This window comes from Silurus aristotelis, assembly GCF_946808225.1.
Source record: "Silurus aristotelis genome assembly, chromosome: 20".
In the NCBI taxonomy this organism is placed as follows: domain Eukaryota; kingdom Metazoa; phylum Chordata; class Actinopteri; order Siluriformes; family Siluridae; genus Silurus; species Silurus aristotelis.
Genome location: NC_139593.1, coordinates 918806 through 943539, shown reverse-complemented (window position 1 = coordinate 943539; position 24734 = coordinate 918806). Strand labels below are relative to the sequence as shown.

The 24734-nt window shown below is 35.9% G+C and overlaps 2 protein-coding genes across 8 annotated transcripts in view; one reads left to right on the top strand and one right to left on the bottom strand.

The window, feature by feature from the left end:
* Positions 1–5076: 5076 nt before the first annotated feature.
* Positions 5077–11086, bottom strand: LOC310715861 (uncharacterized protein). 6 transcript variants are annotated; one of them, XM_083522550.1, is made up of 4 exons: positions 10780–11086; positions 10424–10651; positions 8917–9391; positions 5077–6719 (listed from the first exon to the last, which is right to left on the bottom strand). In XM_083522550.1, exons 2-4 carry the CDS (start codon positions 10640–10642, stop codon positions 5722–5724), a joined length of 1692 nt encoding a protein of 563 aa, XP_083378676.1. In that variant the 5' UTR covers positions 10643–10651; positions 10780–11086; the 3' UTR covers positions 5077–5721. The 6 variants fall into 6 exon arrangements, with proteins under 6 accessions (XP_083378676.1, XP_083378677.1, XP_083378675.1 ...); XM_083522551.1 differs by having other exon boundaries at positions 8917–9388; XM_083522549.1 differs by having other exon boundaries at positions 10424–10648.
* A 13464-nt stretch (positions 11087–24550) lies between these two features.
* parn (poly(A)-specific ribonuclease (deadenylation nuclease)) overlaps positions 24551–24734 on the top strand; it is a 9299-nt gene continuing 9115 nt past the window's right edge. For both annotated transcript variants that reach the window (XM_083522158.1, XM_083522157.1), the window contains exon 1: positions 24551–24689. In XM_083522158.1, coding sequence (XP_083378284.1) covers positions 24671–24689 — 19 coding nt within the window. In that variant the 5' untranslated portion in view covers positions 24551–24670. The remainder of the gene's footprint in view (positions 24690–24734) is intronic.

Below are 24734 nucleotides of genomic sequence, written 5' to 3'. Positions count from 1 at the left end.
GACGCGTTGTAGGATTGGTGGATGAACCACGGTAAACAGGAAGAAGACGCATTGTAGGATTGGTGGACGAACCACTGTAAACAGGAAGAAGACACGCTGTAGGATTGGTGGATGAACCACGGTAAACAGGAAGAAGACGCGCTGTAGGATTGGTGGATGAACCACGGTAAACAGGAAGAAGACGCATTGTAGGATTGGTGGACGAACCACTGTAAACAGGAAGAAGACGCGCTGTAGGATTGGTGGATGAACCACGGTAAACAGGAAGAAGACGCGCTGTAGGATTGGTGGATGAACCACTGTAAACAGGAAGAAGACGCACTGTAGGATTGGTGGATGAACCACGGTAAACAGGAAGAAGACGCGCTGTAGGATTGGTGGATGAACCACGGTAAACAGGAAGAAGACGCGCTGTAGGATTGGTGGATGAACCACGGTAAACAGGAAGAAGACGCACTGTGGGCGTGTCTCCGTTAATTCAGGTCTGTGCGGCAGTAATGGCTCATTATTTCACTTTAGTTGAGCACAAAGACAAAAACTTTTAAGTCAAATGTAGGCTGTGTCTTTCTGGTTCGAAGCTCGTATCTACTGCGATAAACAGCAACTTCAATCTGTAGAAGCTCCTCCAGGAATTCCATGCCTGAGGAGCTAGAAGCTAGAAGCTATGCGCTAACCCGGTGTTCTGTTCTACATTGTTGATAGTTTTCATACTTCAGCTGTGAAAGGAACATGTTTAAGAGCTCAACACAACAGCTTTTATGATGCAGAAGCCACTTTAGTGTTTGATTGTAAATCTATTATTCAGCTTTTGTTATTTATTTCAGAAATCCTTGTGATATATTCAGTTTGTGCTGCTCTGACTTTAATAAAAGTGTTTAAAAATGACTTTGTGTTTAAGTCAGTTTTGTGTTTTTATAGATTAAAAGGGCATTAATGGGAACATTAAAGTAACTAAAAAGTTACTTTTAACAGTAACGCATTTCTTTTTGGTGTAAATATTCAACAAAGTAACAGAGTTACTTTTTGAATGAAGTAACGAGTAACTGTAACTAGTTACTATTTTTTAGTAAAGAGCACAACACTGGTAGTGAGTGTGTGTGTGAGAGTGTAGTAAGAGTGTGTAAGAGTGTAGTTTGAGTGTAGTGAGTGTTGTGAGAGTGTGTAAGAGTGTAGTGAGAGTGTGTAAGAGTGTCGTGAGAGTGTGTAATAGTCTAGTGAGAGTGTAGTGAGTGTGAGAGTGTGTAAGAGTGTAGTGAGAGTGTAGTGAGTGTGAGAGTGTGTAAGAGTGGAGTGAGAGTGTGTAAGAGTGGAGTGTGTAAGAGTGTAGTGAGAGTGTAGTAAGAGTGTAGTGAGTGTGAGAGTGTGTAAGAGTGTAGTGAGAGTGTGTAAGAGTGGAGTGTGTAAGAGTCCAGTGAGAGTGTGTGAGTGTGTGAGAGATCTTACCCGCGCAAGAGAGTGCAGTGAGAGTGTAGTGAGTGTGAGAGAGTGTAGTGAGAGTGTAGTGAGAGTGTAGTGAGAGTGTGTAAGAGATCTTTCCCGCACGAGTCAAGTCAAGTCAAGTCAAGTTTATTTGTATAGCGCTTTTCACAACAGACATTGTCTCAAAGCAGCTTTACAGAAATCAACAGTGAAGGTGAATGGTGTGCGTTTGTCCCTGATGAGCAGCCGTGGCGACAGTGGCAAGGAAAAACTCCCTTAGATGATATGAGGAAGAAACCTTGAGAGGAACCAGACTCAAAGGGGAACCCATCCTCATATGGGTGACATCAAAAGTTTGGTCATAAATCTGGATATGGACATAAATCGAGAGAGTGTAGTGAGAGTGTAGTGAGAGTGTAGTGAGTGTGAGAGTGTGTAAGAGTGTAGTGAGAGTGTGTGAGATCTTACCCGCGCGAGAGAGTGTAGTGAGTGTGAGAGTGTAGTGAGAGTGTAGTGAGAGTGTGTAAGAGATCTTTCCCGTGCGAGAGAGTGTAGTGAGTGTGAGAGTGTGTGAGAGTGTAGTGAGAGTGTGTAAGAGTGTAGTGAGAGTGTAGTGAGAGTGTGTGAGAGATCTTACCCGCGCGAGAGAGTGTAGTGGGAGTGTAGTGAGTGTGAGAGTGAGTGAGAGTGTAGTGAGAGTGTGTAAGACTGGAGTGTGTAAGAGTCTAGTGAGAGTATAGTGGGAGTGTAGTGAGAGTGTGTAAGAGATCTTACCCGCACAAAAGAGTGTAGTGAGAGTGTAGTGAGTGTGTGTAAGACTGGAGTGTGTAAGAGTCTAGTGAGAGTGTAGTGAGAGTGTGTGAGAGTGTGTGAGAGATTTTTCCCACGCGAGAGAGTGTAGTGAGTGTAAGAGTGTGTGAGAGTGTAGTGAGAGTGTGTGAGAGTGTAGTGAGAGTGTAGTGAGAGTGTGTGAGAGTGTGTGAGAGATCTTACCCACGCGAGAGAGTGTAGTGAGAGGAGCGAAGGAGAGGAAAGTGAAGAGCAGAAGCTGAAACCAAGCCATCATCATGACTGTTACTGTTACTGGCACTGCTACTGCTTATATACACTACTGACGGTGGTGCGGCCGGGGGGGGGGGGGGGGGGGACCTCGTGTGCTCCTGTGTCTGACCCATAGCTGAGGTCCACTTATCAAGTGTCCACATACATAGTGCTTCTTTCTAAACATCTCATTCCGCATTTAGTCTCCATTTACTGTTAGAATGAGCTCCAGTCTTCTGGGAAGATTTATTCAGCTAAGAGGGTGTTAGTAAAGTCAGGTACGGATGTAGGTGAGAAGGTGAGGAGGTTCCTGGGGTGCAGTCAGTCTTCACATTCATCACTAAAAGTGTTCAATAGGGTTGGAGCTCTATAGCAGGAGATCTTCCAACCCATGAAAAGCAGATCTTCATGGAGCTGACTCTGAGCACACGGCATTGTCATGCTGGAACAGGTATGGGTCTTCTGCTTCACATGCAGTGAACATGTAGATCAGGGGTGTCCAATCTTTTTTACAAAGGGCCGGTGTAGGTGCAGCTTTTCATACCAACCAATCGAGAGCTACACCTGATGATCATTGAAAAAGGAAAGAATTTGATTTAAACAGGTAGAACTTGCTGTGGACTTGTTTGGTTGGAATGAAAACCTGCACCGGTTCTTTGTGGAACAGATTGGACACCACTGATGTAGATCTTTAGTGCATCTGCAGGAGTAAACATGTGTTCCTAATAAAGTGCTTAGTGATTGTTCTCTCTGTGTAGAAGACCATAGACGTGAATTTCCCTGGTTCCAGCTTCTCTAGAACCACTTCAGTTCACGAGGAAATGGAGGTACAGGAGGAGAGATTTATGCTTAATCACTTCCTGACCAATGATTCGTCATCAAGATCATTGAAAGCTTCATGTCTAGCAGCTTTAAGGAGCAAAGAAGCCGTTATAAAAAAAGTCGCCCAGTCACATATGAGAAGTGATTCAACGGCATGGATGACCATAAATGGATATGGAGAAGTTTGTGTTGTGAAAGCCTCATGATGATGCAGAAGTTTGGTGTGGAACATCCTATTTCTCTGGGCTCTGATGTGATTCTTATCTCGATGCATATCCAGCAATACGATACATGAGCGATACACACAACGCAGCTCCCGTGCAATACGATCCGCCCAGATATAGAAATCGCCAAGATGTTAAACATGTTATAAACACCAACTTGTATCTAATGCACTTTTGAAAATCGATGGGAATTGGTGCATATTTCAGTCCCTTATACCTACAGAACAGCAGAACCTGGTGAGGGAAATAATTGTTAAGGACTGAAGAGATCTGAAGGAACACAAGCAGAGTAGAACCTGCACATGCTCATCATCTCATCACTTCCTGCTCTGAGAAAGAGGAAGAAGCAGCCAGATGTCTGAGATGATACGAAATGTCACAACAGTGATACCAAGACCTTTACACATAAAACATACCAGAACACGTGCAGCATGCAGAAACGTATAGAAACACAGGATTATAGATCCTAAAACCATAAAGGGTCACCTGGATGTGGGTGAGCAGGTAAGAGCTCCAGTGGATAAAAACAACACTGCTGCAGTGAGGAGCTTCTCTTTTCCTTCACAATCAGGTGATGGTGGAAAACAAATGTTCCTCTGTTCTAAATAACCGTCCTTCATAAAGCAAAGAAAGCAACCCAGATCTGCCTGATTCATCTCCACACCTTACCTCTGGATGAAGTTCTCTTCAGTTGGAGATACTCTGTGTGAAGATGTTCCACATCTACAGCCTAAAGATACATGAAGTTCCTGAGTAACTGAAGAACTTTGAGGATGAATTTGGACTGTAATTAATATCACCAGTCTGCTCCAATGTGCTCAGGACCACAGTTTGAATGAACAGTTCTGTATGTAAGTGTCGTTTACTGAACAGTTCATAACCTCAACACTGATGGAACTGTAATCATGGACATTCGGTGACACCCAGATAAGGATCTGGTTCCTCTCAAGGTTTCTTCCTCAGCCCATCTCAGTGAGTTTTTCCTTCACCACAGTCACCACTGGATCACTTATTAGGGACACATTTATAACGAAAACAAACATCTACAAATGAACTAAAGAGATTTCTGAAACTACTGAAATGAGGGTAAAATGTGTCCACCATATTATTAAACCTGGAAGAATCCTGGAGGAACTTTAGTTGAAGAAGAAATTTTGAATGATTTTTTGAGGCTAAACAGCTAAAATTGGTACTAAACAGCTCTGCCTTCAGAAAACCACTTATCATGGTAATCTGCTAAGGGGCAAAACACTAGATTCTAGAGTGAAGGAGGAAGGTCATGTGGTCTGATGAGTCCAGACTGACCGTGTTCCAGAGTGATGGGAGCATCAGGGTAAGAAGAGAAGCCTAGTGCCTACAGTACAGTGCTGTGGGGGCAGTGTTATGGTCTGGGGGTGCTTCAGTTTTAGGTCTACATTCAACAACATTATGGGTTTAAAGTAGAATTACAGAAGGACATGTGGTGTGTCTCCTGTCCACCTGTCCTGAGCTGTAACTCCATCACTCAGCAGGCAGGCAGTAAGGCATCTCAAACATCAACTACTTCCTGCTGTGTCACAGATTTCAGTTATTTATTTATTTAATTATTTATTTAATTTATTGGGAATTAAATTTCCAAACTTTCAAACACAAAGAAACAAAAATGAAAGAAAATGTCACCAAAACACAAGTCCTTCATTATTAATGACCAAAGATGGGGAGAAAGAGGGAGAAAGAAAGGAGAAAAAAGGGAAAAAAGAGGAGAAAGGAAGAGGGAGAGAAATTGGGGGAGAAAAAAAGGGAGAGAATGTAGGGTAGTGTCTAACAGCAGTGTGTGTGCGTGTGTGTGTGTGTGTGTGTGTGTGTGTGTGTGTGTGTGTGTGTAGAGTGAGTTTTAATTGGTTTATACTGAGACCATGTGACCCATTACATGACCATGCTCCATTTGATATCTGCAATCAGTCTCACGTACTGCTCAGTCCCATCTTCTCGCACGTTCTCATGATCTCTCATTTCTTCTTTTTTGGGATCATTTGGTCACAGTAAGATCTGATCTTCTCACTGTTCCAAAACACACCTTTATAATGATCAGGCCTTTCCTCCAAACTGAAGGTCTGGATCTGATCGCACTGCTGCTCTCAGAAAAGAAAGCATGAGACTTTCTCCAGGAAGTTCCTAAGAAGCTCTGGGGTGCATATACACACACCTGTGAGGAGTTTAATATGGTTTATGTGTGTTATGGGTTCTGCTTGATGTCCTCCTTGGTGTGGTTCTTCTGGTGAGCCCTGAAGCTGCCCAGGTAGGTGAAGCCCTGGTCGCAGATGCTGCAGCGGTAGGGTTTCTCTCCAGTGTGGACACGCAGGTGTGTTTTAAGGACGTCGGGTCGGGCGAAAGTTTTGGGACACTGGGAGCAGCTGTATGGGCGTTCTTTAGTGTGAACGCGTTCGTGCTGCTTCAGGTTGATGCGGTAGAAGAAGGAGTTCCCGCAGAAGGAGCACTGGAAGGGTCTCTCACGTTTCTCCCCCACGTGGATACGCTTGTGCGTGTAGAAGTGGCGCGGGTCCGAGAAGCCTTTCCCACAGTGGTCACACAGGAAGGGTTTCTCGCCCGTGTGCGTGCGCTCGTGCCGGTCGCGGTTGACCTTCTGCCCGAAGGTCATGTCGCAGTAGGAGCAGGAGTAGGGCTTCTCGCCTGTGTGGACCCTCTGGTGCTGCTTCAGAGCGCTGACGGTGATGAAGCCCTTCTCGCACACCGAGCACACGTACGGCTTCTCGTTGGTGTGTACGCGCTCGTGCTTCTTCAGGTGAGTCTTGTGGTAGAAGCACATCTGGCAGTACGCGCACCGGAACGGCCTCTGCCCCGTGTGGATGCTCTGGTGGCATTTCAGGTTTCCTTTGGTTTTGAAGCAGTTCCCGCAGAGCTCGCAGCGGAACGGTTTGTCCCCGCTGTGGGACTTCATGTGGACCTTCAGGGCAGAGTAAGTGGGGTAGCCTTTTTCACACACCTCGCACACGTGAGGACGCAGCGTCTTCTGCTTCACGCGGTTCTCGTGCATCTTCATGTGTCGCGTCAGGAACGCTGCAGACATCAGCTCCTGTCCACAGATGGTGCAGGGGGTCACCGTCTTTATCCCACTCTTCTTCTTTTTCTTCTTCTTCTTCTTCTCCTCCCCATTATGCTTCACTGAGGGCTTCCCTTCTTCATCACAGGACTCACTGTGGCCTCCTGCAGGAGCTGAGAGACACAAGCAGTAATTGAGCAGAGATGTGGGGTCTGCTGACAAACTCACCAAATCAACAATTTACCAAATGATAAAAACATCCAGAGGAGACCCAGAACTCTGTACAAATATATTACACCAACACACAACCAAATACCACACACAGGGCAGATCTGGGCAAATATCCACCAAAGATAAACATCAAGAAACATCTCAAACTCACTGACCCTCAACTTTCACCATTCTAAAGCCCTGAAATACCCCTACCCTTCAACTCACACCATTCTAAAGCACTTAAAATACCCCTACCCCTCAACTCACACCATTGTAAAGCCCTGAAATACCCCTACCCCTCAACTCACACCATTCTAAAGCCCTGAAATACCCCTACCCCCCAACTCACACCATTCTAAAGCCCTGAAATACCCCTACCCTTCAACTCACACCATTCTAAAGCCCTAAAATACCCCTACCCCTCAACATATATCATTCTAAAGCCCTGAAATACCCCTTCCCCTAAACTCACACCATTCTAAAGCCCTAAAATACCCCTACCCCTCAACTCACACCATTCTAAAGCACTTAAAATACCCCTACCCCTCAACTCACACCATTCTAAAGCCCTGAAATACCCCTACCCCCCAACTCACACCATTCTAAAGCCCTGAAATACCCCTACCCCTCAACTCACACCATTCTAAAGCCCTAAAATACCCCTACCCCTCAACATATATCATTCTAAAGCCCTGAAATACCCCTTCCCCTCAACTCACACCATTCTAAAGCCCTGAAATACCCCTACCCCTCAACTCACACCATTCTAAAGCCCTGAAATACCCCTACCCCTCAACTCACACCATTCTAAAGCCCTAAAATACCCCTACCCCTCAACATATATCATTCTAAAGCCCTGAAATACCCCTTCCCCTCAACTCACACCATTCTAAAGCCCTAAAATACCCCTACCCCTCAACTCACACCATTCTAAAGCCCTGAAATACCCCTACCCCTCAACATATCATTCTAAAGCCCTGAAATACCCCTTCCCCTCAACTCACACCATTCTAAAGCCCTAAAATACCCCTACCCCTCAACTCACACCATTCTAAAGCCCTGAAATACCCCTACCCCTCAACTCACACCATTCTAAAGCCCTGAAATACCCCTACCCCTCAACTCACACCATTCTAAAACTTTCTTTCCGGCTTCTCCCGTTAGGGGTCGCCACAGCGGATCCTCCGCACGTTTGATTTGGCACATGTTTTACGCTGGATTCCCTTCCTAACGCAACCCTCCCCAATTTTTCCGGGCTTGGGACCGGCACTAAGAGTGGCTGGGGATGGTTCCCTGACCGGGAATCGAACCCGGGTCGCAGCGGTGGGAGCGCTGCATCTTAACCACTAGACCACCAGGGGACCTCATTCTAAAGCCCTGAAATACCCCTACCCCTCAACTCACACCATTCTAAAGCCCTGAAATACCCCTACCCCTCAACTCACACCATTCTAAAGCCCTGAAATACCCCTACCCCTCAACTCACACCATTCTAAAGCCCTGAAATACCCCTACCCCTCAACTCACACCATTCTAAAGCCCTGAAATACCCCTACCCCTCAACTTACACCATTCTAAAGCCCTGAAATCCCCCTACCCCTCAACTTACACCATTCTAAAGCCCTGAAATACCCCTACCCCTCAACTCACACCATTCTAAAGCCCTGAAATACCCCTACCCCTCAACTTACACCATTCTAAAGCCCTGAAATACCCCTACCCCTCAACTCACACCATTCTAAAGCCCTGAAATACCCCTACCCCTCAACTCACACCATTCTAAAGCCCTGAAATACCCCCACCCCTCAACTCATAACATTCTAAAGCCCTGAAATACCCCCACCCCTCAACTCATAACATTCTAAAGCCCTGAAATACCAAGTGATGCATTGTCCTTTTTTTTTTTTTTAACACATTTATGTAATACTGCAATCACTTTGGCAATACAAATTTTTTCATAAAGCACACACACACACAGAGAGAGAGAGAGAGAGAGAGAGAGAGAGAGAGAGAGAGAGAGAGAGAGAGAGAGAAACAAAAGAAAGAAAGAAAGAAAGAAAGAAAGAAAGAAAGAAAGAAAGAAAGAAAGAAAGAGAGTGTGGCATTTGTGTGCAGTTCTGTACACTTTTGTCTCCTTCAGCAAAAATCACAACTTACTTGAAGGACAAAAATCATCACTGGCCTCATCATGTTCCTCGAGTTCTTCATCAGGTTCCTCCGTTTCCTCCGGTTCATCAGCAGGAACACTCCCATCCTCCAGCTGCTCCTCTTGCCTGATGTTTCCGTTCACTTCCAGCGCTGTCCTGCAGTCCAACAGTGTAAATGAGCACATCAGTGGAGAGTGGCTCGCGTTCTGCTCCTCACCTCCAGACGATTTCAGAGGAGTGTGTGGTGAGGAGTGTGTGAGGAGGTTCAGATCGCTGTGTAAATTAACAGAGGTGCTGGGTTCATCCTTCTCACACTTCGTCACACTCTCCTGTAAACCAACGTCAGGCCATTCAGCTTCACCCCCAGCACACACACTCTGTAGAGAGTCCTCAACCTGCAGTGTGTGTTCCGAGTCTCTTTCTGCTGACGTGCTGAGATCAGCTTTACACGAGGAGCACAACGCTGGTGTAGATTCTATCACCTGCTGAGAGGAATCATCATGAGAATGATTAGCGATTCGGATCTGTTTGTGTGGTGATGATTATTTACAGTGATGAGATGATTATGTAGGATGAATGGAAGGAGTCTCCAGTGTCAGTGCTTTGGTTTCACACAGATTCAGGACAGAGGAGATTGTGGTTCACAATTCCTCGTTTTGAGTGAGACGTGTATGAGATGTGTATGAAGCGAGCATGACCACAGACCTGGTTGGAGAGTTTGAGTGAGATGTGTATGAGATGTGTATGAAGCGAGCATGACCACAGACCTGGTTGGAGAGTTTGAGTGAGATGTGTATGAGATGTGTATGAAGCGTGCATGACCACAGACCTGGTTGGAGAGTTTGAGTGAGATGTGTATGAGATGTGTATGAAGCGTGCATGACCACAGACCTGGTTGAAGAGTTTGAATGAGACGTATATGAGATGTGTATGAGATGTGCATGAAGCGTGCATGAAGCGTGCATGACCACAGACCTGGTTGGAGAGTTTGAGTGAGACGTGTATGAGATGTGTATGAGATGTGTATGAAGCGTGCATGACCACAGACCTGGTTGGAGAGTTTGAGTGAGACTTATATAAGATGTGTATGAGATGTGTATGAAGCGTGCATGACCACAGACCTGGTTGGAGAGTTTAAGTGAGACGTGTATGAGATGTGTATGAGATGTGTATGAAGTGTGAATGACCACAGACCTGTTTGGAGAGTTTGAGTAAGACGTATATGAGATGTGTATGAGATGTACATGAAGCGTGCATGACCACAGACCTGGTTGGAGAGTTTAAGTGAGACGTATATGAGATGTGTATGAAGCGTGTTTTGACCACAGACCTGGTTGGAGAGTTTAAGTGAGACGTATATGAGATGTGTATGAAGCGTGCATGACCACAGTCCTGGTTGGAGAGTTTAAGTGAGACGTATATAAGATGTGTATGAAGCGTGTTTTGACCACAGACCTGGTTGGAGAGTTTAAGTGAGACGTATATGAGATGTGTATGAAGCGTGCATGACCACAGACCTGGTTGGAGAGTTTGAGTGCTTGACTGAGCCTGTGCTCGAGGTGCCTGACGGTTCTCCTGAGCTCACACAGTTCAGTGTGGAGGTGTGAGATGTCAGCCATGGACAGATCTGTCCCCACTGCTGCTGTGCAGGAAGATGGAGGATCACAGGGCAGATGATGCTGCAGGACACCTTCTCCTTCTCCTCCATCTCCTCCTACACACTGCTCTTCCATCATGCAGGCCTGCTGTCAATGATACAGCACTCACATTTATCACACACTTATTACACCTGTGGATTTAAATCTAGAATATTTAGGCGTACAGAGTGTGTGTGTGTGTGTGTGTGTGTGTGTGTGTGTGTGTGTGTGTGTACCTGTGATCAGGTGTAAAGCTTCTACACAGTTTTTGAGGATATCTTCTGCATCCCTGAGCTGCACGTGCCTAAGTGCACTCTCACAGTCAACACGACTCGGTTATACCTTTGTAACACGTGACCGCTCTGTATCTCCTTTATCCTGCACGTGAATAGGCTCTTTCCGGCTCGAAAACGTGTTTTATTATTTATTATAAATTAAAGTCGGGTGCGCGGTGTTTACTTCCGCACACACACACGCGTGCGCGCACGCGCAGGCACACACACACACACACACACACACACACACACACTCAGACAGACTCGGCCTGGCTCACTTCCGGGTTCGCGTCGCAAAATGGCGCCATCTACAGCACCGGCGTCCAATCACATGCGGCCCCGGGGGTGTGTTTATGAATATTTATTACAGAGGTCATATTAAGGGCTAAGCACTGCGCGCGTGCCCACAGCATCCTGAGGTAATCTTTAAACATTTATAATCAAATAAATAAATCTTTTTTATTACGTTTTATTCAATCAAAACACTCAAACGGCATTAAAATGATAACTCATAAATCATAAATCAGTTTTTCCTGTCCCTAGATAAAGGTTAAACAATAAACTATACAAATAAATAAAATAATCAAAAATAACGGTTTTTTTTAACTTGAAATAATCTCATATATTCAATACAAAACATAAAAACTGTCAGTGATCCACTTGATTTAAATCCATTTGATTTAGTTTTATTTTCAGGAATATATTTCCACACATGCGCATCTGTTCAGACCGTTCTGTGTTTATACGTTCCACAAAATATCACAAAAATACACACTGAGTGAAATAATACACACTTCTGAGCCCGATATCTTCACCACACACACACACACACACACACACACACACACACACACACACACACACACACACACACACATACACACACACATATGCCTGACAACATGCAGAAATCTCCTGAGGAACACGCTAATCATGACACACACCAAAACCAGATCGCTTGATGCTAACTGCAGTTCATAAAGCTCTACAATTATTATTATATTATTAATATTATATTATTATATATTAGTATATATATATATATTATTATTATTATTATTATTATTATTATTATATTATTAATATATTATTAATATGTTATTATTATTATTATTATTATTATGATGATGATGATGATGATGATGATGATGATGATGATGATGATAGAGTGTGGCACTATTTAATAACAGGTCTACAGAAGGTGCCACAACATTCACTTCATTCTTTAATCTGTCTCTATGTTTGGATTAATGTGGGCCTGATGTCTGAAAAGGGAAGTTCTCTCTGATCAATCTGAGGAACCCATCAGTGGCTGAAGCCTTAGTAGCTATCACACACACCTTCTGAGTGTTTATGGCTTCTGTCTCTTCCAGTGCAGACACAAGGTGTGAGATGATGGTCATGGACAGATCGGTTCCTGCTGACCATGAGCATGAAGATGGAAATCACAGAGCAGGTGGAGCTTCAGAACAGCTGCTTCACCTCCATCCTGCTGTTTTCTCCTACACAGGCCTGTGCTTTTTGCTTCTGTTTGTGCTTTTATTTCTAATCGCTTTTGTATTAAGTATTTCAATTTCAGTGAACTTGTTAAACTGTGGTCTTGTAGTAACACTTTATATTTCAGTTATAAACTCTAAATCATGCAGAATTTAATTTCTCACTGATATAACCTTTATAAACTATGTAATGGCGCCACCTACAGTTGATAGATTGTTTTCTTTATGTAAGTTTAATGTATTTTATTTTGACAGCTTTTTGCAACAAGACCACGTGATCACGTGATGCTGTTAACGGGTTTGTATGTATGGATGCATGAAGTAAACGAATACCACATTTATTAGTAGTAGCATTATGTGGTTGTTGCTGGTGTTGGTAGTTGTGGTGTTGGTGGTTGTGGTGTTGCTGTTGGTGGTTGTGGTGTAGGTGGGTGTGTTGGTGTTGGCTGTGATGGTGTTGCTGGTTGTGTTAATTTTGGTGGTTGTGGTCTTGCTGTTGGTGGTGTTGGTGGTGGTGTAGGTGATTGTGTTGGTATTGGTTGTGGTGCAGATGGCGGTAAAGATGTTGATGTTGGTGGTGTTGTCAGTGGCTGTATTTATTTTGGTTGTGGTGTTGGTGGTGGAGTTGATGATAGTGGTGTAGGTGGTTGTGTTGGTGTTGGTTGTGGTGTAGATGGTGGTAATGGTGTTGTTGGTGGTTGTGGTGTTGCTGTTGGTTGTGATATTGTTTGTGGTGTTGATAGTGTTTATGGTTGTGACGAAAGTGGCTGTATAGGTGGTTGTTTTGGTGTCGGTTGTGGTGTTGGTGGTTGTGGTGTTGGTGGTGATGTTAGTGGTTGTGGTGTTGATCGTGGTGATGGTGGTGAGGGTGCTGGTGTTTGTGGTGTTGATGGTGGTGTTTGTGGTATTGATTATGTTGATGGTGGTGATGGTGGTTGTGGTGTTGATGGTGGTGATGCTGTTGTTGGAGGTTGTGGTATTGATGGTGGCAATGGTGGTTGTGGTACTGATGATGGTAATGGTGGTTGTGGTATTGATGATGTTGATCGTGGTGATGGTGTTGATGGTGTTGTGGGTGGTTGTGGTATTGATGATAGTAATGGTGGTAATGGTGTTTGTGGTGTTGATGGTGTTGATGCTGTTGTTGGTGGTTGTGGTATTGATGGTGGTTGTAGTATTGATGATGGTAATGGTGGTGATGGCGGTTTGTGGTGTTGATGGTGGTGATGATGGTGTTGGTGGTAGTGGTGTTGATGGTGGTGTTGATGGTGTGGATGGTGGTGGTGGTGTTGGTGGTTGTGGTATTGATGATGGTAATGGTGGTGATGGCGGTTGTGGTGTTGATGGTGTTGGTGGTAGTGGTGTTGATGGTGCTTGTGTTGATGGTGGTGCTGTTGGTGGTAGTGGTGTGGGTGGTAAAGGTGGTTGTGGTGTTGATAGTGGTGGTGGTGGTTGTGGCATTAATGATGTGATGATATGATATATATACTGTATATGTGTGTGTGTGTGTGTGTGTGTGTGTGTGTGTGTGTGTGTGTGTGTGTGTGTGTGTGTGTGTGTAAACATATGTACAGTGAATAAATATAAAGGCTGTAGCAGTGCAAAGACAAGTGAAGATTGTTGAGAAGTACAGATAAATGGTTCTAAGGCTCTGGCATTGAAGAAAATGTGCAGAAGTAGAAGCTTATTAGGTTATGGCATTTAATATATACACACATTATATACACACATTATATACACATTATATACACACATTATATACACATTATATACACACATTATATACACATTATATACACACATTATATACACATTATATACACACATTATATACACATTATATACACACATTATATACACACATTATATACACATTATATACACACATTATACACACACATTATATACACATTATATACACATTATATACACACATTATTTACACACATTATATACACATTATATACAAACATTATATACACACATTATATTCACATTATATACACACATTATATACACATATTATATACACATATATACACACATTATATACACACATTATATACACACATTATATACACATTATATACACACATTATATTCACATTATATACACACATTATATACACACATTATATACACATATTATATACACATATATACACACATTATATACACACATTATATACACACATTATATACACATTATATACACACATTATATACACACATTATATACACACATTATATACACACATTATATACACATTATATACAAACATTATATACACACATTATAATCACATTATATACACACATTATATACACATTATATACACATTATATACACATATATACACACACATTATATACACACATTATATACACATTATATACAAACATTATATACACACATTATAATCACATTATATACACACATTATATACACATATATACACACATTATATACACACATTATATACACACATTATATACACATTATATACACACATTATATACACACATTATATACACACATTATATACACATTATATACACACATTATATACACATTATATACAAACATTATATACACACATTATAATCACATTATATACACACATTATATACACACATTATATACACATATTATATACACATATATACACACATTATATACACACATTATATACACACATTATATACACATTATATACACAAATTATATACACACATTATATACACATTATATACACACATTATATACACATTATATACACACATTATATTCACATTATATACACACATTATATACACACATTATATACACATATTATATACACATATATACACACATTATATACACACATTATATACACACATTATATACACATTATATACACACATTATATACACACATTATATACACATTATATACACACATTATATACACATTATATACACATTATATACACATTATATACACATTATATACACACATTATATACACACATTATATAAACATTATATACACACATTATATACACATTATATACACACATTATATACACACATTATATACACACATTATATACACATTATATACACACATTATATACACATATATACACACATTATATACACACATTATATACACACATTATATATACACATTATATACACACATTATATACACATTATATACACACATTATATACACACATTATATACACATTATATACACACATTATATACACATTATATACACACATTATATACACACATTATATACACATTATATACACACATTATATACACACATTATATACACATTATATACACACATTATATACACACATTATATACACATTATATACACACATTATATACACATAATATACACACATTATATACACACATTATATACACACATTATATACACATTATATACACACATTATATACACACATTATATACACACATTATATACACACATTATATACACACATTATATATACACATTATATACACACATTATATACACACATTATATACACACATTATATACACATTATATACACATTATATACACACATTATATACACATTATATACACACATTATATACACATTATATACACACATTATATACACACATTATATACACACATTATATACACATTATATACACACATTATATACACATTATATACACACATTATATACACACATTATATACACATTATATACACACATTATATACACACATTATATACACATTATATACACACATTATATACACATTATATACACACATTATATACACACATTATATACACATTATATACACACATGATATACACACATTATATACACACATTATATACACACATTATATACACACATTATATACACACATTATATACACACATTATATACACATTATATACACACATTATATACACACATTATATACACATTATATACACACATTATATACACACATTATATACACATTATATACACACATTATATACACACATTATATACACATTATATACACACATTATATACACACATTATATACACATTATATACACACATTATATACACATTATATACACATTATATACACATTATATACACACATTATATACACACATTATATACACATTATATACACATTATATACACACATTATATACACACATTATATACACATTATATACACACATTATATACACATTATATACACACATTATATACACATTATATACACACATTATATACACACATTATATACACATTATATACACACACATTATATACACACATTATATACACACATTATATACACATTATATACACACATTATATACACACATTATATATACACATTATATACACACATTATATACACACATTATATACACATTATATACACACATTATATACACATTATATACAAACATTATATACACACATTATATACACACATTATATACACATTATATACACACATTATATACACACATTATATAGACACATTATATACACACATTATATACACATTATATACACACATTATATACACATTATATACACACATTATATACACACATTATATCCACACATTATATACACATTATATACACACATTATATACAAATATTATATCCACACATTATATACACACATTATATACACACATTATATACACACATTATATACACACATTATATACACACATTATATACACATTATATACACACATTATATACACACATTATATACACATTATATACACACATTATATACACATTATATACACACATTATATACACATTACATACACACATTATATACACACATTATATACACATTATATACACACATTATATACACATTATATACACACATTATATACACACATTATATACACACATTATATACACATTATATACACACATTATATACACACATTATATACACATTATATACACACATTATATACACATTATATACACACATATATACACACATTATATACACACATTATATATACACATTATATACACACATTATATACACATTATATACACACATTATATACACACATTATATACACATTATATACACACATTATATACACATTATATACACACATTATATACACATTATATACACACATTATATACACATTATATACACACATTATATACACACATTATATACACATTATATACACACATTATATACACACATTATATACACATTATTTACACACATTATATACACATTATATACACACATTATATACACATTATATACACACATTATATACACACATTATATACACACATTATATATACACATTATATACACACATTATATACACACATTATATACACATTATATACACACATTATATACACACATTATATACACACATTATATACACACTATATACACACATTATATACACACATTATATACACATTATATACACACATTATATACACACATTATATACACACATTATATATACACATTATATACACACATTATATACACATTATATACACACATTATATACACATTATATACACATTATATACACACATTATATACACACATTATATACACATTATACACACATTATATACACATTATATACACACATTATATACACACATTATATACACATTATATACACATTATATACACACATTATATACACATTATATACACACATTATATACACACATTATATACAAATTATATACACACATTATATACACACATTATATACACACATTATATACACATTATATACACACATTATATACACACATTATATACACACATTATATACACATTATATACACACATTATATACACACATTATATACACATTATATACACACATTATATACACACATTATATACACATTACATATACACATTATATACACACATTATATACACACATTATATACACACATTATATACACATTATATACACACATTATATACACACATTATATACACATTATATACACACATTATATACACACATTATATACACACATTATATACACACATTATATACACATTATATACACACATTATATACACACATTATATACACATTATATACACACATTATATACACACATTATATACACATTATATACACATTATATACACACATTATATACACACATTATATACACATTATATACACACATTATATACACACATTATATACACATTATATACACACATTATATACACATTATATACACACATTATATACACACATTATATACACACATTATATACACATTATATACACACATTATATACACACATTATATACACATTATATACACACATTATATACACACATTATATACACACATTATATACACATTATATACACACATTATATACACACATTATATACACATTATATACACACATTATATACACATTATATACACACATTATATACACACATTATATACACATTATATACACACATTATATACACATTATATACACACATTATATACACACATTATATACACACATTATATACACATTATATACACACATTATATACACACATTATATACACACATTATATACACATTATATACACACATTATATACACACATTATATACACATTATATACACACATTATATACACATTATATACACACATTATATACACACATTATATACACATTATATACACACATTATATACACACATTATATACACATTATATACACACATTATATACACACATTATATACACATTATATACACACATTATATACACATTATATACACACATTATATACACACATTATATACACATTATATACACACATTATATACACACATTATATACACATTATATACACACATTATATACACATTATATACACACATTATATACACACATTATATACACACATTATATACACATTATATACACACATTATATACACACATTATATACACATTATATACACACATTATATACACACATTATATACACACATTATATACACACATTATATACACATTATATACACACATTATATACACACATTATATACACATTATATACACACATTATATACACACATTATATACACATTATATACACATTATATACACACATTATATACACACATTATATACACATTATATACACACATTATATACACACATTATATACACATTATATACACACATTATATACACATTATATACACACATTATATACACACATTATATACACATTATATACACACATTATATACACACATTATATACACATTATATACACACATTATATACACACATTATATACACACATTATATACACATTATATACACACATTATATACACACATTATATACACATTATATACACACATTATATACACATTATATACACACATTATATACACACATTATATACACATTATATACACACATTATATACACACATTATATACACATTATATACACACATTATATACACACATTATATACACATTATATACACACATTATATACACACATTATATACACATTATATACACACATTATATACACACATTATATACACACATTATATACACATTATATACACACATTATATACACACATTATATACACATTATATACACACATTATATACACACATTATATACACATTATATACACACATTATATACACACATTATATACACATTATATACACACATTATATACACATTATATACACACATTATATACACACATTATATACACATTATATACACACATTATATACACACATTATATACACACATTATATACACATTATATACACACATTATATACACATTATATACACACATTATATACACACATTATATACACATTATATACACACATTATATACACACATTATATACACACATTATATACACATTATATACACACATTATATACACACATTATATACACATTATATACACACATTATATACACACATTATATACACATTATATACACACATTATATACACACATTATATACACACATTATATACACATTATATACACACATTATATATACACATTATATACACACATTATATACACATTATATACACACATTATATACACACATTATATATACACATTATATACACACATTATATACACACATTATATACACATTATATACACACATTATATACACATTATATACAAACATTATATACACACATTATATACACACATTATATACACACATTATATATACACATTATATACACACATTATATACACACATTATATACACATTATATACACACATTATATACACATTATATACACACATTATATACACACATTATATACACACATTATATACACATTATATACACACATTATATACACATTATATACACACATTATATACACACATTATATACACACATTATATACACATTATATACACACATTATATACACACATTATATACACATTATATACACACATTATATACACACATTATATACACACATTATATACACATTATATACACACATTATATACACACATTATATACACATTATATACACACATTATATACACACATTATATACACACATTATATACACATTATATACACACATTATATACACATTATATACACACATTATATACACACATTATATACACACATTATATACACACATTATATACACATTATATACACACATTATATACACATTATATACACACATTATATACACACATTATATACACATTATATACACACATTATATACACACATTATATACACATTATATACACACATTATATACACACATTATATACACATTATATACACACATTATATACACACATTATATACACATTATATACACACATTATATACACATTATATACACACATTATATACACACATTATATACACATTATATACACACATTATATACACACATTATATACACATTATATACACACATTATATACACATTATATACACACATTATATACACACATTATATACACATTATATACACACATTATATACACATTATATACACACATTATATACACATTATATACACACATTATATACACACATTATATACACATTATATACACACATTATATACACACATTATATACACATTATATACACACATTATTTACACACATTATATACACATTATATACACACATTATATACACACATTATATACACACATTATATACACATTATATACACATTTTAACACACATTATATACACATTATATACACATTATATACACACATTATATACACATTATATACACATTATATACACACATTATATACACACATTATATACACATTATATACACACATTATACACACATTATATACACACATTATATACACACATTATATACACATTATATACACACATTATATACACATTATATACACACATTATATACACACATTATATACACATTATATACACACATTATATACACACATTATATACACATTATATACACATTATATACACACATTATATACACACATTATATACACATTATATACACACATTATATACACATTATATACACACATTATATACACACATTATATACACATTATATACACACATTATATACACACATTATATATACACATTATATACACACATTATATACACACATTATATACACATTATATACACACATTATATACACATTATATACAAACATTATATACACACATTATATACACACATTATATACACACATTATATATACACATTATATACACACATTATATACACACATTATATACACACATTATATACACATTATATACAAACATTATATACACACATTATATACACACATTATATACACACATTATATACACATTATATACACACATTATATACACATTATATACACACATTATATACACACATTATATACACACATTATATACACACATTATATACACATTATATACACACATTATATACACACATTATATACACACATTATATACACACATTATATACACATTATATACACACATTATATACACATTATATACACACATTATATACACACATTATATACACACATTATATACACATTATATACACACATTATATACACATTATATACACACATTATATACACATTATATACACATTATATACACACATTATATACACATTATATACACATTATATACACACATTATATACACACATTATATACACATTATATACACATTATATACACACATTATATACACACATTATATACACATTATATACACACATTATATACACATTATATACACACATTATATACACACATTATATACACATATATACATGAATGTGGAATATTGTGCAGAATGTACAGTAAGGGTATAAATATACACGTAGATTAAAGAGTGCAGATGTACGTAAAGCACAATATGTGTGAATGAGGAGTATAAAAGATACAGTGTGTAATATGTACATTGTATGTATAATTGTACAAAAGTTATACAGTGTTTATACAGTGATCTAATGGTGTAGTGTAGAGTTCAGTAATGTGATGGTGATGGTGGATGGAAAAAAGCTGTCCCTGAACCTGCTGGTTCTGGTGCGTATGTTCCTGTATCTCCTTCGTGATGGAAGGAGGTTAAACAGTACTGGTGGTGGTTGTGGTGTTTATTGTGGTGGCTGTGGTGTAATGGTGATGGTGGTGTTGGTGGTTGTGGTGTTTATTGTGGTGGTTGTGGTGTTAATGGTGATGGTGGTGTTGGTGGTTGTGGTGTTTATTGTGAAGGTTGTGGTGTTTATGGTGATTGTGGTGTTGGTGGTTGTGGTGTTTATTGTGGTGGTTATGGTGTTTATGGTGGTGTTGGTGGTTGTGGTGTTTATGGTGATGGTGGTGTTGGTTGTTGTGGTGTTTATTGTGGTGTTTATGGTGATGGTGGTGTTGGTGGTTGTGGTGTTTATGGTGATGGTGGTGATGGTGGTTGTGGTGTTTATTGTGGAGGTTGTGGTGTTTATGGTGATGGTGGTGTTGGTGGTTGTGGTCGTGGTGTTTATGGTGATTGTGGTGTTGGTGTTTGTGGTGTTTCTTGTGGTGGTTATGGTGTTTATGGTGATGGTAGTGTTGGTGGTTGTGGTGTTTATGGTGATTGTGGTGATGGTAGTTGTGGTGTTTATTGTGGTGGTTATGGTGTTTATGGTGATGGTGGTGTTGGTGGTTGTGGTGTTTATGGTGATGGTGGTTGTGGTGTTTATTGTGGTGGTTATGGTTTTTATGGTGATGGTGGTGTTGGTGGTTGTGGTTTTTATGGTGATGGTGGTGTTGGTGGTTGTGGTGTTTATGGTGATGGTGGTTGTGGTGTTTATTGTGGTGGTTATGGTTTTTATGGTGATGGTGGTGTTGGTGGTGATGGTAGTTGTGGTGTTTATTGTGGTGGTTATGGTGTTTATGGTGATGGTGGTGTTGGTGGTTGTGGTGTTTATGGTGATGGTGGTTGTGGTGTTTATTGTGGTGGTTATGGTTTTTATGGTGATGGTGGTGTTGGTGGTTGTGGTTTTTATGGTGATGGTGGTGTTGGTGGTTGTGGTGTTTATGGTGATGGTGGTTGTGGTGTTTATTGTGGTGGTTATGGTTTTTATGGTGATGGTGGTGTTGGTGGTGATGGTAGTTGTGGTGTTTATTGTGGTGGTTGTGGTGTTTATGGTGGTGGTGGTGGTGATTATTTTATGTTACAGCTAAATTCCTGTGATGAAATGTGACTGATGAGCTAAAATAGCTATAGATGTATAGGTATATATAATAATAAATAATATATATATTAATAATAAATAATATAATATAATAATAAATAATATAATATAATAATAAATAAATACGAACGAATATAAAATAAAACTGTGTAAAATAAATCAACTAATTTAAAGTTAATTATAATATACAGTAACACTGATATACAAATAGAATAAATTAAATTATAATACAAATATACTCATATAAAATATAATAAAATTAATAGTAATATGACTTCAAATTCTAAAACACTAAATATTCTATTAAAAAAAAACACAATCCAAACAATTACAACGCAAATAAAAGCAATAAAACCAACAGCGAAAAATAAACCAGAGAGAAGGGTGCGCTTCCCCGCCGGGCCTGCAGGGGGCGGAAGTGCGAGGGTGTGAGCCGGAAGTGACGGAGGCGAGGGGTTAAATGTGACGAGAGCGGCTTGTGTTCTCACACTGCAGTGATGGAGGTAACACGGCAAAGTAAGACCTGCTCCGGCATCTTCTCTCCATCTTCTCTCCTTCACT

What these genes read in the sequence shown, in the direction of transcription:
- LOC310715861 (XM_083522547.1), bottom strand. Translation starts at nt 9,944, where the DNA reads ATGCACGCTTCATACACATCTCATACACATCTCATACACGTCTCACTC. An exon ending in CACTCAAACTCTCCAACCAG is followed by an intron (nt 9,389 to 9,611) that starts GTCTGTGGTCAT and finishes TCCTCTCAGCAG; the next exon opens with GTGATAGAATCTACACCAGC. An exon ending in TGATGATTTTTGTCCTTCAA is followed by an intron (nt 6,720 to 8,916) that starts GTAAGTTGTGAT and finishes TGTGTCTCTCAG; the next exon opens with CTCCTGCAGGAGGCCACAGT.